This window comes from Phaseolus vulgaris, chromosome 7 (genome assembly GCF_051622355.1).
Source record: "Phaseolus vulgaris cultivar YP4 chromosome 7, ASM5162235v1, whole genome shotgun sequence".
Classification (NCBI taxonomy): domain Eukaryota; kingdom Viridiplantae; phylum Streptophyta; class Magnoliopsida; order Fabales; family Fabaceae; genus Phaseolus; species Phaseolus vulgaris.
In genome coordinates this window covers 58,920,944-58,939,860 of record NC_143504.1, presented here as the reverse complement: position 1 = coordinate 58,939,860, position 18,917 = coordinate 58,920,944, and the positions used below count along the sequence as shown (strand labels likewise).

The following is an 18,917-nucleotide window of genomic DNA, read 5'->3' as shown; positions in this document are numbered from 1 at the left end:
AAAAGGGTTAATGTACTTATAGAGTCTTAGAAATCATTAATATTCTTCTTCTCTTTTCGGTATCTTGAGCTTTCACTGTTATCTTAGATTTTCAATTGCAAGGTCCACTGATTTGGGCTTAGGTTGGTTCTCGAATATAGGTTCTCACTCGTCTTGTTTGGTTAGGTTCAACTTTCGACTTCTGAACTTAGGATCAACTCTCGGGTAAGTGTATTGTAAGGGACTCCGATGATAAAATCAGAATCAATCTGCTTAATTATCAGATAAAATTCACTTTACTTACCTATGAAGCAGATCACCTAATTATGGCATTCACTTATTAGCCTTTTAACTTAATTAGACTTTTACTCTTTACAACCTTGCCATTACTAAATATAATGTAGATGTTTTGGACCTATCTTTTAGACTTTGGTATAGTATTTCCTGATTTTATTATTTATTTATTTTAATTTAACTTTTCATTGTACTAATGACTTCTAGATCTTTCGGCCATTACAGTTAATGTTTGGAATGGATTGCAAAATATTATGCATGCATCCGAATTGGAACATCATACATAACACTAAAAATGAAACAGATTGAGAGAAATAAAGAAACTAATTTGTATACCATATAAATTTGTAATGAAACTTGAGTATAGTAACTCATCATCTCTAAAAGATGAAACATTGCTGCAAAAAGGTAGCCAAAAACCTGCCAAGAATATGACTAAAAATATTATATGAATTAGTTTTTTACATGTTGAAAGGGCTTACACTTGCAGCATGAATGAATCCTCACATGACAGTATTTCCCTGCAACAGGATTCTTCTGAGTTCAGTGGCAATTCCATGCAACAAAACTGGCTTTCTTATGACTCCATTTATGCCTACTTGCATGCATTTTTCCCACAAATCTTCTGTGCTTGCAGTCAATGCAACAATCACTGGCCAGTTTCGGCTTCCGAACTTGCGAATCCTTGAAGCAACTTCAAATCCATCAAGCTCAGGCATGTGAAGATCCAACACAATGACTTGAAAGGAGCATCCACCAGTGCCAATCACACTGAGGCATTCAAATCCTGAAGACACAGAGGTCACAGAGCAGCCTAGTTTCTGAAGCAACTTCTGACTCACTGCTCTATTTACATCATCGTTGTCCACCAACAACACTTGCAGACCTCTGAAAAAAGAGTTGGAACTTGATGGCTCAGAACTTTCCCCAGTTTCAGAGATGGATACAGCAATAGATCGCTGCAGTTGAAACCGTAGAGAAATGGCCATGACCTGAGGATGACCTTGAGAGTTTGGTACATACCATATGTTCCCTTGCATCAACTGTAATAATAATAGTAATAGAAACAAAGCAGAAAATCATTAGAGAGAACATAGAAACTAGTGTTATAACAATATAACAGTTTCAACTATACATATAACATTGCTTAGTATTAAGAAGTGAACTTTAAGCCTAACTCAACCTCATAAAACCGGTTTATGAGATTGAGTTAGGCTTAAAGTTCACTTCTTAATATGATATCAGAGTCATTTTCAAGTTTATCCTAACGATTTTTTGTTAGACTAATCAGGTCACCCGCTATCAAACTGTTATCGGACCACTTATAATATATAGTCTCACGCACGAGTTGGTATTCTCGACGTGAATGTCGACTAGATATTAAGACATTTTATAGTATATAAGTGAGTGCAAACCTCACCTTATAAGCCGGTTTTATAAGGTTGAGTTAGGTCTAAAGCTCACTTCTTAATACTTAGTACTGTAAATATACATGGAACTAGTGCTATAACAGTATTCCTTGCAGATTGATACATTACAAAATGATTAACCAAATAAGCTAATAAAAACTATGAAGAGAACCTATCTAGATTCAACACTATTATGTCTAACAATGGTAATCCACAAGTTATGTATAGAAGTTCACACCATGTGCTAGTGGAGGTAAGAAAACATACTCCAAGGTCAAGTCCTAAACAAAGGATCAACTAAGCCCCCTAAGAATTCAAAGATTTTTCTTATACATGCATCAAATAACAGATGCAAATGTCTATTTAAGTGAATCATTTGGTGCTAGCTTTGGTGTATTACGTATAATGTGTTAATGCCAATTAAAAACAGTATCATAATGAACTTGGTACAAACCAAATCAATAAACACACCTGGATTATTCTCTTGCAAATGCTGAAGCTCAATCTTTCCTCAACCCTATCACTAAAACGCATTGGAAGCTGCCCTGAAGGAACTGAATTTTCCATTTCAGAATCACCAATATTGATCCCTATCTCAAATCTGATATTTACATCCCCACTTGAAGAGCTTGGTCTCCAATTTGTCCATCCCTGCTCATTCCTCCCTTGACTACCAGTTTCTGCATAAACTCGGAACACAAGAATCCCTCCTCCTTGGTTACCATTTATTGCACTCCCAACTATATGCAAAAGCACTTGGAACACCCTCTTTTCATCACCTATAACATTCTCTGGCAAAGACTTATCAGCATCAACAACAAAGGCAAGGCCCCTATAAACACACATGAACCTGGCAAAGCAAGCTGCATCCTTCACCATAGCATGCAGTCCAAAAGGCTTCATCTCCAAAGGGAATCTTCCATCATCATTTAGCAGGTTTGACATCACAGTGCTGGTTCTGAACATACAATCCACAATGAGTTTCTGTTCACGCTTTAACTTCTCTTCTTGCATCACTGAAAGCAGCCCCAGAATTGAGTGCATAGGCTTTCCCATTCCACTACTCATCACCTTCTGAAATGCTGCTCTAGCCTGGTTGGCCCTCATAGCATTGATCTTTTCCACTTGCAATGCTCGATTCTGTTCCTCCAACTTCTCCCTCATCAGATGAGACTCCTCAAGAATTGCAGCATGAGACAAGGCCACAGCCACCTGATCAGCAACCACCTTAATGATCTCAAGCTCTTGAGTGCTCCATGATTTAGGCTCCGTGACAGGAAGAATCAAAACCAATACAGCATAACATGTCTGCCTCAGCTCTGGAGTTCCCCCTTTGAAATTGCTAACCCGAAGCATCGGCATTCGAATTGCAGCAACTGGTCCTGCCACACCAGAATCTCCTCTGCTCGCAGTGGCAAGTGCTGAATCAGAATCAATCACGTTTACTTCATCACTCTCCTTGATTCTCGCCACATCTGGATCGGTTATGACAATAGAACAGTTGGCATTCCTCCCATTCAATTCATGAGTAAGGTTCATCTCAGTTTTCTCATCATTTGGCATCCAAATTGCACAGTTTTGCAAACCAAGTGTCTTAGAGAGCTCAACCAAGGTGGTGTAGAGAATCTTGTGCCTGTCCAAGGACTTTCGAATCTCTTGAGTAAGCATTCTTACATGCACTGAAGCCTCCTTCTGTTTCATTATGAACCCAACCTCCCTCCCAAGATCCCAGGTCTTTTTCTTCAACATGAATTCCCTGACCTTCACTTTCAACAGCAGAGGGATCAGAGTGAGGAGAGTAAGAGCAGTGGCACATGACACCAAAGCAGTGAGAGTCTTAAATACAGTGATTGCCACCATGAGTTGAAAAGTGTGGGGACCATAAGTCCACCCATTCAGCAAATGTGTCATTCCACAAAGTACAATGAAAGCAATGAACTGAAAGAGGACCCATTTGAATGGGAAGTTTGAGCAACTAACGAAGTAAAGAAGCTCAACAGGGATAGAGAAGTAGGCCACAGCAATCAGAAAATCACCAACCCTTTGGCACTCCAGAATGGTCTCAATAGTCCAGAAGCTCGACTCATCATCACAGTTACATCTTTGAATATCTGTTGCAAACACACACGTGAGCACCAGAAACCAAGTTAACAACACTCCAAATGACACTGACTTTAACATTATCCCAATGTGTAGCTTCTTCAATCCATTCAGTGAATAAGAAACTCAAAAAACATGAAAAAGCCTCCAACTCCCAGTGTTGCTTCTTCAACTATCGTCTCCTCCTGCCACAACACAGTTAAATAAAAACAATTACAATCTTGGTAAGATCCAAATCACAAAAAACACTACAATATTCAAAAGGGAAAAAAGTAAATAGAGAAAGAAAAAGGTCTAGGAAACTATAAATTCTTTTTGTTTTAACCTTTTCATCCACACCCCTTTGGGTGGAATGGCATGAACCAGTAAATAACACAGTACAAACGGTAAAGATAACATTTTTATTAACCAAATCATAATACATATATATATATATATACACACATACATATATATATATATATGTATATATATAGTATATATCCACATAGGGAATAAACAAATGCAAAAAAAGCAAGGCCAAGACAAAAGCTCCCTCCCTAAACACCCACACAAAAATCATTAAAAAAATAAAACTACTCCAACAACGTTCACTGCTTAAAAATGAATAAACAAAAGACCCAGTTATGCAGACCAAATTTTTTTTTTAAGAAAATAAAGTGTCTGCAAAACACAACCCAGTAGTTATTTAAAATAAACAAAACTCAGATTGCAATCATACATATAATCCAATCCTGATTAGATCGTAATTAACAATTATCTTAGCCCTACCCATGAGACACCAAAACCAGATTAAGAACACACAACACATTACCAGCAATCACAGCTTGTTTGAAAATCCTTTGAGAACAAACCTGAAGGGAGATAAGACGCTTCTCACATTAGACACAAGAAACGTGCCACGCCCCATTTCTCTCTACGCATTGATTGAACAAGTGCCACCCTTTTGATCATTGGGAAGAAGTAACAGAAAGAAACCGACTTTATAGCATGCAACAAATCCCACCACTGAAAAAAAAAACTTGTTTACTGTGGTCAAATCCAGCTACCTCGTGCCTTGTAATCCGGTGAGTGGGGTATGTTGTGGTGTGTGACAAGCAAAGGGTAGTAGTAGGACTTGGAAAAGAGCAGAAGTAAGAGACACACAGATGGAGAAAAGTAATGCAAGTGGTGTTCCTGTACTTGTTGTGGAAGTTAAGGTACTGCTACTGGTGCTACTTATAACCTCAATAAAAACAAAAACAATAGCAGTAGTTGTTCTGTGTTGGAGTATATGGAGAAAACGGAGAGAGGAGAAAAGATGTGCGATGATGATAGGTATGAGAATTGTGAGAAGTGCAAAGAAGAGTGTGGTTTTGTTTGAAGGAATGAGAGGGAAACCACAAACCATAAAAGGAAAGAGTATAGCGCCGTTGTTTCGTGAGGGAAGAGAGAGAGAGAGAGAGAGAGAGGGTCCACGGTTCTTACATGAAGAGAACTTAGACGCTCTTTTTGAACTGAGATGTCTTTGTCAGTCCCAAAAAGATTTGAATGTTTTGTATTCTGTTTCACTCTCTCTCTCTCTCTAGAACACAAAAATACCATTTTTTTTATTAGGTGTGTTCTCTTCTCTTTGGTGGATAAATAATATATAGAGAAAATAGGAAAATATTTTCCATGCTGTATCTTGTCCCTTTCCTTATAAGATAATCACCATCTTAAAACATTCATTTTTTCAATTAACTAATATTGAAATTATATTATAATTGTTATTACAATGAGAAATGTGAGAGTGAATATTTTCTATTAATTGTCTTATTAATTGTTTTCTGGCTTTTTCTTCTTTTATTCATTGTTAAGTATGTTTGATAGATATGATACCTGCAAAAATACTTCAACATTTAAGTTAGTTTGTTTGAATACAATAGTGTTTAGTGAGTTTAGAACTAAAAAAATCATTACCCATGTATTATTTATAACCTTCTGACTTAATTACATTAGTTGCTGTCCAATATAATAATGTTTATAAATAGATATTTTGAACATATAAAATATATTATAAATTCATAATAACTAATATGTTTCCAATTTATGATAACATAGGTGAAAGTCAATAGAATTGAATTCATGCATATATATATATATATATGTCTGAATCTATTTACTAAACATGATGAATGTAGATTATAAATAAAGTAGAGTATCTTAGTATATGCAATATACATAACAAATATTTATTTTATACACTTAAAAGTTGCAATAAATATTTTAAAAATATAAGATATGTTCTAAATTTATAATAAAAAATTTGTATATAATTTAATAACATGGGTGAAAAAGCTAATGTAGTTAAATTTATGGTATATCCGAATCTATTTATTTGACATATGTAGATTCTGAATGCATTAATGATATTTTCTTATAATGAATGATTTTAATATTGTATATATAAAGAAGTATGTTATATGTAATATACACACACAAATATATTTTATATAATTAAAAGTTGCAATAAAAAATATTATTTAAATTTATAAAATTATATTATAATTAATGTTTGTGATAAATAAATATTTTTTTATAAAAACTCTCATTAGACATCATTATAAAACTTGACATATAAACTATTTTTTAGTGACAAAAAATAATTAATTGCTATAGTGACTAAATTAGAGACCATTTTAGAAACTAAAAATTTTTTGGTTTCTAAATTAGTTTCTATTATTGTTAAATGGTTTCTAAATTGGTATGTAATTAGCAACCAAGACTTTTGCTACCAAATTTAGAAACTAAATAATTTGTAGTTAAAACCTTAGTTGCTAATTAGAGATCAATTTAGAAACCATTTAACAGTAATAGAAACTAATTTAGAAACCAATTTTTGTTTAGTTTCTAAAATGATCTTTAATTTAGTTACTATAGCAACTAATTATTTTTTGTCTCTAAAATTGGTTTTTATTTCATGTTTAAGTTGATACCTCAAGTAACAACAATTATCTATCACTACATAAAAAAATATTATTAAAATAAAAAAAGAAAATATAAAAAAATACGGGAAGAAATAGACCAAAACTCATATATATTAACACAAATGGTATATATGTAATCTATACATATTAATAAAAAACGATTAGATAGAAACCTATTATATCAATAAAAATATTCTCTATGAATAAATTATAAGTTAACAAGTTTATCTACACATGCATTTTCTCCGTAAAAAATATGAAAAACCTTAAACCTGCTTCACAAAAACATATGAAAAATATGAAAAATCTTAAACCTGATAAATAGGATGTAGCTAGCTCCATTTGGGAGGAAGAGGTCACAGATGGATTTTAGCACCGACAGATATATCTGTGTTTGGCTTGGATGCATTAACGTAACTCTTAGACACCACAAATTCTACATTTGTGCTCTCATGAATCATACTAGAAAAGACACCATTCTCTCATTTCCCATTCTTCGTTCCTTTAAATAAATATCATCAAATATAATAATAATAATAATCTCCATTTTATTTTATCTCTATCCAATTAAATAATCCATATTATTATATTCTTTTCTTTCTATTTTCATCCCATCAATAAAAAATTAATTAATTGCTTTTTATTTCGACCATCAACATTTCTTATTGTTACACTTAAGTTTGACTAGGAATCAAAGATGAAGAGAAGTAACTAATTTTAGGGATCTAAACAAAATCTTGAAATATTCAAAGACTAATTGTTTGTATTTTATACTAATTAATGTAAAAATTTCATAGCCACCACACTAATAATAAATAAACTCAGTGTGTCTTATATGATCTTAACAATTACAAAAGCAGACTCCATTATAGAAAATTAGGGCAATTTAAAAGTTATTGATTAATGAGTCATTGTAGTGCAATAGTAAAGTAGTATGGTTTTAGCATGAGAGAAAGGGATAAAAAAAGTCAAATGTTAAATAGTTGTTAATGGTGTAATAATAAGAAACATAAAGTTGATTTTGCCATTGCTTCTCCACGAAGGAGACATGTGTGAAAGGAATGAAAAAGGGATAAAGAGATTGTTTTGTGAGTCAAAGCAAAAATTATGATACAATGAACTTGGAATAGATATTATACAATAACTATTACTCATTCTATTCATGTATTGGAATATACCTAGTTGCCCACTTCCCTTTATAAACTTCCCAATCAATGTTTTCAGAACAATTCCTAATTTTTTTTAGGTCTTAAACATTTTTTTTAATATTTTTATTAAACATATTATTTAGTTTATTTAGTAAATTCAATAGGATGAAATTATACTTTACAGTAATCTAATATAGTCTCACTTAAGTGTCGAGATTATTTCGGTCGATATTAACAAATCATGTTATAAGATATATATTTTTTTTTTATTTAATTATATTAAATTTTTTATATTATTATATATTTTATAATTTCATTATTTTATCAATTAATTCATTTAGATTATGAATTTCTAACAATTGCAGACAATTTATTTGTTGAGTTATAATGACATTTTTATAATTTAGATTTAGATGAGGATAATGAATTTCTAGATTTATTTAACTACCTTTGATATTAAAATATGATGATTTCAATATTATTATCAATGATATAATCATAAAAGGTTATATATTAAAGAAAACCTAGGAGTTTACATAGAGATATGGACTGAGGTTTGACTTAATTTGATTTGTTAAAAAAAATCTAAATAAAGAAATTTGGTTCAGTTTGAATGTAATGATAAATTAAATCAAATCAATATTTTGCATATTGAATATATTGAATTGGATGGATTTTTTAATGAATCTCACCATTCTATCTCTACGTTGTTTTATTTGACTAATTATAATATTTTTGTTATTAATTGAGTTTACTATGATTTTTCAATTACATAATAATAAAGTAGTTTGATGAAAAAAATCTAAAAATATAAAATTCATACATAATTTTATGGGTTATAATAGTACATATATTACTTATATAAATCTTTAGTTACAGATATTAACTACGAATTAAAATCCGTAAATAATTATCCATTTTCCCAGTTAATATTCTTATCCTAACTTGAGTGGAATCATGGAGTACTTGACCTAAATGGTTTTCATCAGAATTAAACCATCATTAAATAGTTTGAAGATTCCATTCATTCTTGTATTTACATACCTAATATGTTAGAACTTTTAAATTATAATTAATGTTGTTTTTTTTTAAAAAGTTTGATTTTTTTTAATTTATTTTGATGCATTCAATTATTATTTTTATGTTATATTCATTGAACGTGCTAGGTATGGGTTCCATTAGATCAAAATAATATATATATATATATATATATATTTTTTTTTTGAAGAAAACTAAAATTGAATTGAAACCTTCTTAACTAATTAGATGTTAATTTAACATTTTATTAATTTAAAAATAATATCTAACTTAATTAATTTGATAATTTTTTATTTTTTAAAATTATTTTCTATTTAATATTTTTTTTTAATTAACATTTATATCCTTAATTACAAAAGTTGAAGATATTGTTTAGCAATATTAATGGCAGTGGTTTTGAGATTGTGTAGTCTATTTCCATTGATATTCCCTCACTAAAGATCTTATTCCATAATTTTGCAACAGCAATGATGAGGAAAAGAAAAGTCTTAGGTCAAACAAACCATAGAGTTGGGTATTTATTCTGAGGGTCCCCTACCTCACACATCTCATATCAATGTAATTAACTTAATTAAAGGCTATATATTGTACACTAGTTATAGGAATATATACCCTTTAATTTTATAATAAAGTTTTAAAAAATTAATTACACACTTTACTATCATATTATATGAATTTTCACATTTCATCAATATTTTTAATGCATAAAAGTTTCTTAAAAAAAATTGACATCAAAACATTACTTGTTTTTTTTATCAAAATGACATTTTATCAATACTTTTAATGTATAAAAGTTTCTTAAAAAAAATTGACATCAAAAGATTACTTGTTTTTTTTTTATCAAAATTACGTGTTATTTTTCTTGGCATGTCATGCATATTCATTATTATTTTTACTAATAAAATAGAATAAATAAATATTAAGTAGAATAAATGTTAAGTGTTTTAGAAATGATGTAATTCTATTACATAAAATAGGTTGTGTTTTTGTATAAATTTTTAAAAAAATAAAAAATTAGAACCATACATCTTCCCAACTAGCACCTAATTAATGATAAGTGAACCAACCAAACACCTAAACTCTATGTAATTGCGTATTTATTTAAACAATATAATAGGTGAACATTGATAAAATATAATAGTAAAAAAAATGTGAATAAAGAACTTTGGTAATAAAATTTACAAAATGATAATAATTAAGTGATAAAAGGTGCCATTAAACCAAAGAAAGGTTTATTTTGTTACTAATTTTTACATAACCAAGTTATTTTGCCGTGGTTTCATTTTGTTAGCTTCCATTTTATCATATATTAATATAAAGTTAAAAATTTAACTGATCATTAAATGCATAAAAATTAAAATATAATAGTAAAAATGTGTGAAAAGAGCTTTAATGATAAAATTTATGAAATAATAATAATTTATGAATATGGTCTTATATGTGTATTTAAAGTAAATATTAAGTAGAATAAATGTTAAGTGTTTTAGAAATGATGTAATTCTATTACATAAAATAGGTTGTGTTTTTGTATAAATGTGATTTTATTATTTTAAATATTAAGTATACATATGATATAATTGAGATACATATCTTAAAAAAATATTTATTTATACGGATTATCTACACTAAAAGCAGGATTTAATCTTCCATATCAATAAAATATCTGATAAATATCATATAGTTTTCACCCTACTTAAAACCCACTACATTAATAAAAAAAAATTCACTACTTTTTAATAAAATATTATATGACGTAAATCACATACACATGCTTAGTAGAAAAATATGAAAAACTTGAGTGGGTCTTTAATCCCTCCCAAACGCGACTTTACATTTTTTATTTGTTTCGTTTATGTATTAAATTCATTCATAACAAATCATTTTACACAACAACAAACACCAACGTAAGCCACTACAACAAAGATATTGTAATACCATAATGTATAATAATTTATTTAAAGAAAAGATAATAACTAAATTAGAGATATTTTAGAAACTAAAAAAATTGATTTTTAAATTAGTTTCTATTATTGTTAAATATTTTTTAAATTGGTATCTAATTAGTAACTAATATTTTAACTACCAATTATTTAATTTCTAAATTTGGTAGCAAAAATTTTGGTTGCTAATTGGATACCAAGAAACTATTTAATAATAATATAAACTAATTTAGAAACTAATTTTTTTTTAGTTTCTAAAATATCTCTAATTTAGTTACTATTACAACTAATTATTTTAGTCTCTAAATATTAGTTTCTATTTCATGATTTTCTTGTAGGTATATATTAATTGTATTGAAATAATTTTAATTTAAAATAATATATATATATATATATATATATATATTTACATTACCATTTAAAATTATGTTGGTGTTGAAAAATATTGGTGTGAAGTGAAGGGTTGGTATTATAATGCACATGCCTCCATCCATGTTCACATGGTGATGCAACATAGCATGTGTAGCAAATAAAAGTGCTTGCATTGCACCCCAGCACTCTTCTTTCTCTCTTTCTTTTCTTCTTCCCTTTCTCTCTTCACAATCTAATTCTTTTTTTTCTCTCTCTCACCCCATTGAAACCTTCAAAAGCTTCAAATAATTTTTTTAATGTTTCAGCGTCAAAAAAATAAATGGTGTTAAAAAATTTACAAACTAAAGTTGTTTTTTATGTCCTATTTTTTTTTTATAAACTTCAAAAAAGTTCTGAAATGTCAACACGGCATATTTAACAAATTCATAAATATATAAAAATAAAAATATAATAAAAAAGTAAAAAATGATGACAAAAAATTGAGAAATAATAATATTTTGTATTGCAAAATATGTAATTAAAATTGGAAATTTACGAGCATATATTGGAGAAGGCTAGTAACTTTCATAATTTGTTTTAGAGGAAAGACCTGAAATCTTCTTTATTATACTTTAAAATAGAGTAATGTCAAAGGCTTAATTCATTACATGGAAAATAATTTTGATTATTGTGAATGTATTAAAAATAAAAAAAACAATAAATTTAACTAAATCGTAAAAAAAAAATTGTATATATACTATGTGGTACCAAAATTAGAAAATAAAAATATCCCACGTGTTTGGAATTGTGACATAATTTAAATTGGGCCTATCAGTTTTGTTGGGCTACTACAGATTTACCATACCCAAGTAGCCAAGATGAGCCTTTAATTCAGGCTGCTTCTTCCTGCACCCCGTAGATTACTGTGGCACTCCCTTATTAATTAATTGTGCAATTATATTTTTGTCTTTCAGTTAACAAAATAAGTAAACTCTAAAATCCGACTTAGGTTTTTCCTATCCCGTTTTCTTATTTTTCTAAACATGTATATACTTAAACATGTATAATAAGTTATCCAAATATAAGAAAAATTCAGTGTATGATAGAAAAGTTGAGAGAATCACATTTTTCATCTAACTCCTCAAAAATTTCTAAAAAATTGATGACCAAATAAAGAAAATATAGAGAATAAAAAATCTTTAGAATAAATATAAACTTATTTTTTTTTTAAATCTCAGAGTAGAACTGATCTTTGACTTATCACCTATGTAGACATAAAAATAGAGAGATGCTGTCATTAAAAATCCACATTTTTTTTCTATACATAATAATAAATGTGCATTTAAACTTTTATTAAATGTTCTAGTAATTTTTTTTTCTAGTATGTCAAGAATAAAAATAAAAATATAATTTTTTTTATTATAATCATCTCTATCTTTTAATAAATGTGTAATTTTTAATTACTTCTATCTTTATTTAAATTACTTTTTAAGTGTTGTTCAAGGTGTTTTCTAAAAATAAAAATATAATAATTTTTTATTTTAGTAAAATACTTATAATATTTTTTATTTATACATAAAAATAAATAAATGTGTAAACTGTTTAATTATTCAGTAAAGATTAAAAGGTCAACGTTAAAAATGTATTTAATGTTTTTTTTTAAACTTTAGAAATGAAACTTGAGTTGAATTAAAAATCTTTAAAACATAGAAGACTTAAAACGCAATGAATATTATTAATGAGAAAACAATTTATTAGTTTCAATAATCTTTAAATGAATATGCATAAACACTGTTGACTTCATTGATTAGTTTAGCAACATTCTGAAAATAACCTACATTTTCTCTATGCAAAGAAGAAAAATATTAAAAATATAATAAAAACAATTAATATATTCTTTATTATGGTCAAAACTGAAAGATATTCACTGTTTTTATTATGCATATGTGAAGGTGTTACATTCATATATAGATATTAAATTCAATAATTCTTTTATTAATGTTTAAATGAGGTTAACTTCATTAATTGTTATTCTGAAATGAGAAATATAAAGAAGTGCATTGCATTGAATAGAAAGAAAGAAGACAAGAAAATGATTAGCAGATTTTGTTTCCTTGTGTTTGTGTTGTTCTTGTTTGGTTCAAGCTCGAATGCAATCCCAGAAAGTGAAGTGAAGAGCATCTGCATCAAAACACAAAACCCTCCATTCTGTGTCACTCTTCTTAGCTCAAACCCTAATGCAACCATTGCTGAGCTCACTCAGAACACCATTGACATAGCAAGAACAAATGTGAGCAACGCAATCACATTGATCAAAAAACTGATTGATGAAAGTGAGAAAAACCCTAAGGCAAAAGGGCACTACAAAGCATGCTTGGATCATTTTGGTGAAGATGGTGCTCTTGGTGATGTTGATTACACTCAAGAGTTGCTTAAGAAAGGAGATTTCCAAGGTGTGAATGTGGCTGCTGCATCAATAACAGATGATGTTGAAGACTGCATTTCAGGAGAATCACCAACTGATCCTGCTTTCGATGATCATTCTTCTCTTCCATCATATGCTATAGTTATTGAGTCTGTTGTTAGTGTTCTTCTTGTTCTGTCCAAACATTTAGGGCACTGATTGATTCATCTTATTCAAAACAATAATACAAAAATTGCTTCATCTTATTGCTACCTTATATCCATTGCCTTCCTTCATGATTCTTTTTTCATTCAATTTAAATATGAAATTTTTATTTTTATATCATTTTTAATTAAATAATTATATCTTTTAATAAATAAAATATTTTTTTAATAAAAATTATTATTTTATAATTATTTTAATGTTATCTTTTAATATTAATATTATTATTTATAATATTATTAATATTAATAAATAATAATAATAATAATAGTATTAGTATTAGTAAATATTATTTAATATTAACCATATTAATATTATTCTTAATATTATTATTTACTAATACTAATACTATTATTATTATTATTATTATTTATTAATATTAATAATATTAATAACATTAATAATATTAATAATATAATAATATTAATAACATTCACATTATTAATAATATTCATAAATTTAATGATATAGATAATATTAAAAATATTAATAATATTAAATTATTATTACAATATTAATATTTATAAATAATTATAAATAATAATTTAAAAAATTTATATGAATGATCACGAATTAGAGTTAGTACCTTTAAATTTAAATTTGAATTAAAGATATTACTTATGGATAATACTTAGATTATAATTAAGGAGTAGGTAAGAAATAGAGTTTGTGAGTATTAACTATGAGTTAAAGTTAATAAATATTAGTTACGAACTAAAATTATGGATAATTAGTGGGTAAATTTTATATGTAAAATTGTAGTACTTTAACGGAATTAGAAATGCACAGACAAATATGTTTCCACTTGTTCATAAGAATTGAGATCAAATTAAATTAGATTGAATTTTGACTGAATAAAATTATTAAAAACAATACAATAAAATATGAAAAGACTAAACTAAAACTCATATTGTTAATATATTTAATTTTCTATTTTAAATTATTGGGCTTTGTTTGTTTGATCCAACTTTCCTTTTCTGTTTCAGTTAGGTCTTAATCTTTTTCTTATATATACACAATGTATTTTACTCTCTAATATACAAGTGAATAAAAGTTTCTTTTTTCTCTACAATTAGGTTCATCAAAATCTCTCTTTCTTCATTACGACTACGTGCGATTACGTACGCTACATTAAAGCATCAGACAAGGAATATTCATCTTCATTTACTGTAATACATATATTAACAAAAATGATACATAGATAATTTATATTTATTAATAAAAAACTCTAAAAAAAATATTAGACGGAAGTCTATTATATCAATGAAAATACTCTAAAAATAAATTTTAAGTTAATAAACTTATCAACACATATATTTTCTTCGCAAACCAAATATATTATTGTTAAATATAATTAGAGAAAGCATGATTTAATTTTGCTAAACTGAAATTTTAAATATCAATTCTAAAATGAGGAATAAGGATTTTACTGTGGTCATGGGTTTAATACAGAAGGGTGAGAAGAGAATGATAACTTTTTTTATAGGCTAAATCAGTTAAAAAAAACATTTTAAAAATGTTATTTGTCATTATTCACTCAATAAAAAATCATGTAAAATATTTTTATCAATCTTTTCATGGTTAAATATTCACAATTAATCCACAAAATCAGTACTACCTCAAGTATTCTATGTATAAGAATTAAATATGTTATTGTGAGGACCAAAAAGTAGTTAAATTGATATTGGTTTGTAATTAGGACAAAACTTACCTACAATACCATAGCTATTTTCAGTGTGTTTTTTTCAGTCATATTTAGATGAGTAATATGATTGATGAACAACATAATACTAAATGCAAAATTTCTCCTTTTAATTAATAATATTATAATTTTTTTTCAAATATATCCATAAAATTAAATAGTGGCAGTTATGTAACACTCATAAAATATATCTAACTAGTACGATACAAGTTTTTACATACCGATTTCTATACAAACTTTGAGTTTTTCAAAATATTTTTATTACAAGATTATGACTTATAGAAATACAAATATTAACAATATAAGATTCAAAACTACATCATAAAGCCCTCCATACCCTCCAACATCATAAATTGGCTATCCGACTCTATTCAAACAGAGATAATTTTCCCTACCTGAAATTTTGTATTCCAGTAAAAATTATAACTCAAGCCGGGGAACTGTTCCAAACTCTAGGGACCTAGAGAAAGTTATCCAAATATAAAAAAATTTCAGTTTATGATAGAATAAGTTGAGAGAATCAAATTTTTCAACTCACCCCTAAAAAATTGATGATCAAATAAAAAAACGATAGAGAATAATAAATATTTAGAATAAATATGAACTTACACTATTTGAAAATTCTATCAGATATAATTGATCTTTGACTCCTCACCTTTGGAGACATAAAAGTAGAGAGAAGAGAGAGTGAAAATTTGAAAAAGAAGACTAGATAAGACATCGAGAATTTTGGTGTTATTCATCAATAATGTCCTTAAAAATCCATATTTTTCTCGATACATAATAATAAATGTGCATTTAAAATTTTATTAAATGTTCTAGTATTTTTTTTTCTAGTATATCAAGAACAACAATAGATATATAATTTTAAAAATAAATGTATTATAATCATCTCAATCTTTTAATAAATGTGTGATTTTTAATTACTTCTTTCTTTATTTAAATTACTTTTTTTACTATTTTTGAGTGTTGTTTAAGGTGTTTTAAAAAAATAAAAATATAATAATTTTTTATTTTTTAATAAAATATTTATAATATTTTTTATTTATACATAAAAATAAATAAATATGTAAACTATTTAATTATTTAGTAAAGATTAAAAGGTCAATGTTAAAAATGTATTTAATGTTTTTTTAAACTTTAGAAACAAAAATGAGTTGAATTAGAAAACTTTAAAACACAGAAGACTTAAAATGCAATGAATATTATTAATGAGAAAACAGATTTTAAACAATTTATTAGTTTCAATAATCTATAAATGAATTTGCATAAATACTGTTGACAGCATTGACTAGTTTAGCAACATTCTAAAAATAACCTACAATCCAAATAAGAACAATATTAAAAATATAATAAAAACTGAATCAAACATTTTAATAAACACTTTATTACGTTTAAAGTTGAAAGATATTCACTGTTTTTTCATGTATATATATATATATATATATATATATTTTTTTTTTTATTTTTTTTTTTATTATAAAAATAAATAAATATGATTCAATTTGGTTGAAATAACCCTGATAAACATGCATATATGTTACATTCATAGATATTAAAATCAATAATTATTTCATTAATTTTGAAATGAGGTTACATTAGTTGTTATTTTGAAATGAGAAGTATAAATAGGTGCATTGCATTGAAGTGAAAGAAACAAGAGATAAAGAAGAACAATGATTTGCAAAGTTAGTTTCGTTGTGTTTGTGTTGTTCTTGCTTGGTTCAAGCTCCAATGGAATCCCAGACAGTGAAGTGAAGAGCATCTGCAGCAAAACTCAGAACCCTGCATTTTGTTTATCTCTTCTTGGCTCAAACCCTAGTGCTACCATTGTTGACCTAACTCAACACGTGATTGACATAGCAAGAGGAAATGTGAGCAACACAATCAAATTGATCAGTAATCTGATTGCTCAGAGTGGGAAAAACCCTAAGGCCAAAGAACACTACAAAGCATGCTTGGAACATTTTGGTGAAGATGGTGCTCTTGGTGATGTTGATTACACTCAAGAGTTGCTTCACAAAGGAGATTACCAAGGTGTGAATCTTGCTGCTGCTTCAATAGCAGATGATGTTGATGATTGCATTTCAGGGGAATCACCAACTGATCCTTCTTTCAATGATCTTTCTCCTCTTCCGTCACATGCTAAAGTTATTGAATCTGTTGTTGCTGTTCTTCTTGTTCTGTCCAAATCTTTAGGGCACTGATTGATTCATCTTATCCAAAACAATAATTACAGATTTTGTTTTCTTATATTGATATACCTCATTTTCTTGGTTTGTTGATGATTATTTTTCTGCGAAAATCTGCGATTGTGTTGTGTTTTTGGTTCAAAATATTTGAGTATAAGTTTTACTTAAAATGACCTAATTGAATACCACTTGAACCAAAACCTACTTGTCAACCAAAATGTTCATTGGATTCTTTATATAATTTGATCAACAATTGAAAACTATTCATGCGATTGATAACTAATTTTTATGTCATTTTTAATTAAACAATTTTATCTTTTAATAAATAAAATATAATATTTTAGTTCATAAAATAAGTGTTGGATTTATTTTTTTGATAATTATTTTAATGTCATCTTTTAATTAGAAAATTTATAAAAAAAAATAAGATTTATCCATAAATTATTACTCGTGATTCTGAATCTGTATTTTAAGGATTATTTTACCCATAAATCTAAATTATAGGTAAATTTAGTATTATTTTTGGATTATTATTCACAATTTTTTATCCGTAAGTTAAATTTAGATAAATTTGTATAAGTAAATTCAATATTATTATTAATATTTTTATTTTTATTAATATTTATATTTATATTATTATAATTAATAATATTAAAAATAATAAAAGTATTAATATTATTATAATAATTAATAATATTAAAATATTAGTGATATTAATAATAATAAAATATTAATGATATTAACAATATTATTAATATTAATTAATATCACTAATATTATTATAATATTAATTAATAACATGAATACTAATTGATATTAATAATATTATTAATAACATTCATATTATTCATAAAACTAATAAAATTAATAGCATTAACAATATTAATAACATTCACAACATTAATAACATTCAAAATATTAATAATATAGATAATATTAATATTATACATAATATTAAAAGTATTATTATAATATTAATACTAATTATAAATAATAACAATAAATAATAATCTAAATAATAATATTGAAAAAAAATTAAAATAATATACATAATTATCTATGAATTTACTCATAAACTAAGGTTGGTAGGGATTATTTACCCATCAAGTAGTAGTCAATAATCAAACTTTTCATATTTTGAGTTTTTATTATTTTTGCCATAAATTCGAATTTGACAGAAGGGGAAGAAA

General features: G+C 26.9%; 3 protein-coding genes across 3 annotated transcripts; 2 read left to right on the top strand and 1 right to left on the bottom strand.

Annotated features, from left to right (window-relative positions):
* Positions 1–578: 578 nt before the first annotated feature.
* LOC137827479 (ethylene receptor 2) lies at positions 579–5,280 on the bottom strand. Its single transcript, XM_068633638.2, has 3 exons — positions 4,637–5,280; positions 2,154–3,967; positions 579–1,316 (listed from the first exon to the last, which is right to left on the bottom strand). Exons 2-3 carry the CDS (start codon positions 3,861–3,863, stop codon positions 777–779), a joined length of 2,250 nt encoding a protein of 749 aa, XP_068489739.2. The 5' UTR covers positions 3,864–3,967; positions 4,637–5,280; the 3' UTR covers positions 579–776.
* A 7,965-nt stretch (positions 5,281–13,245) lies between these two features.
* On the top strand, positions 13,246–13,888 carry LOC137828602 (pectinesterase inhibitor 1). Its single transcript, XM_068635243.2, has one exon. It carries the CDS (start codon positions 13,246–13,248, stop codon positions 13,828–13,830), a length of 585 nt encoding a protein of 194 aa, XP_068491344.2. The 3' UTR covers positions 13,831–13,888.
* A 3,323-nt stretch (positions 13,889–17,211) lies between these two features.
* On the top strand, positions 17,212–17,761 carry LOC137828701 (pectinesterase inhibitor 1). Its single transcript, XM_068635382.2, has one exon. It carries the CDS (start codon positions 17,212–17,214, stop codon positions 17,740–17,742), a length of 531 nt encoding a protein of 176 aa, XP_068491483.1. The 3' UTR covers positions 17,743–17,761.
* Positions 17,762–18,917: the final 1,156 nt, after the last annotated feature.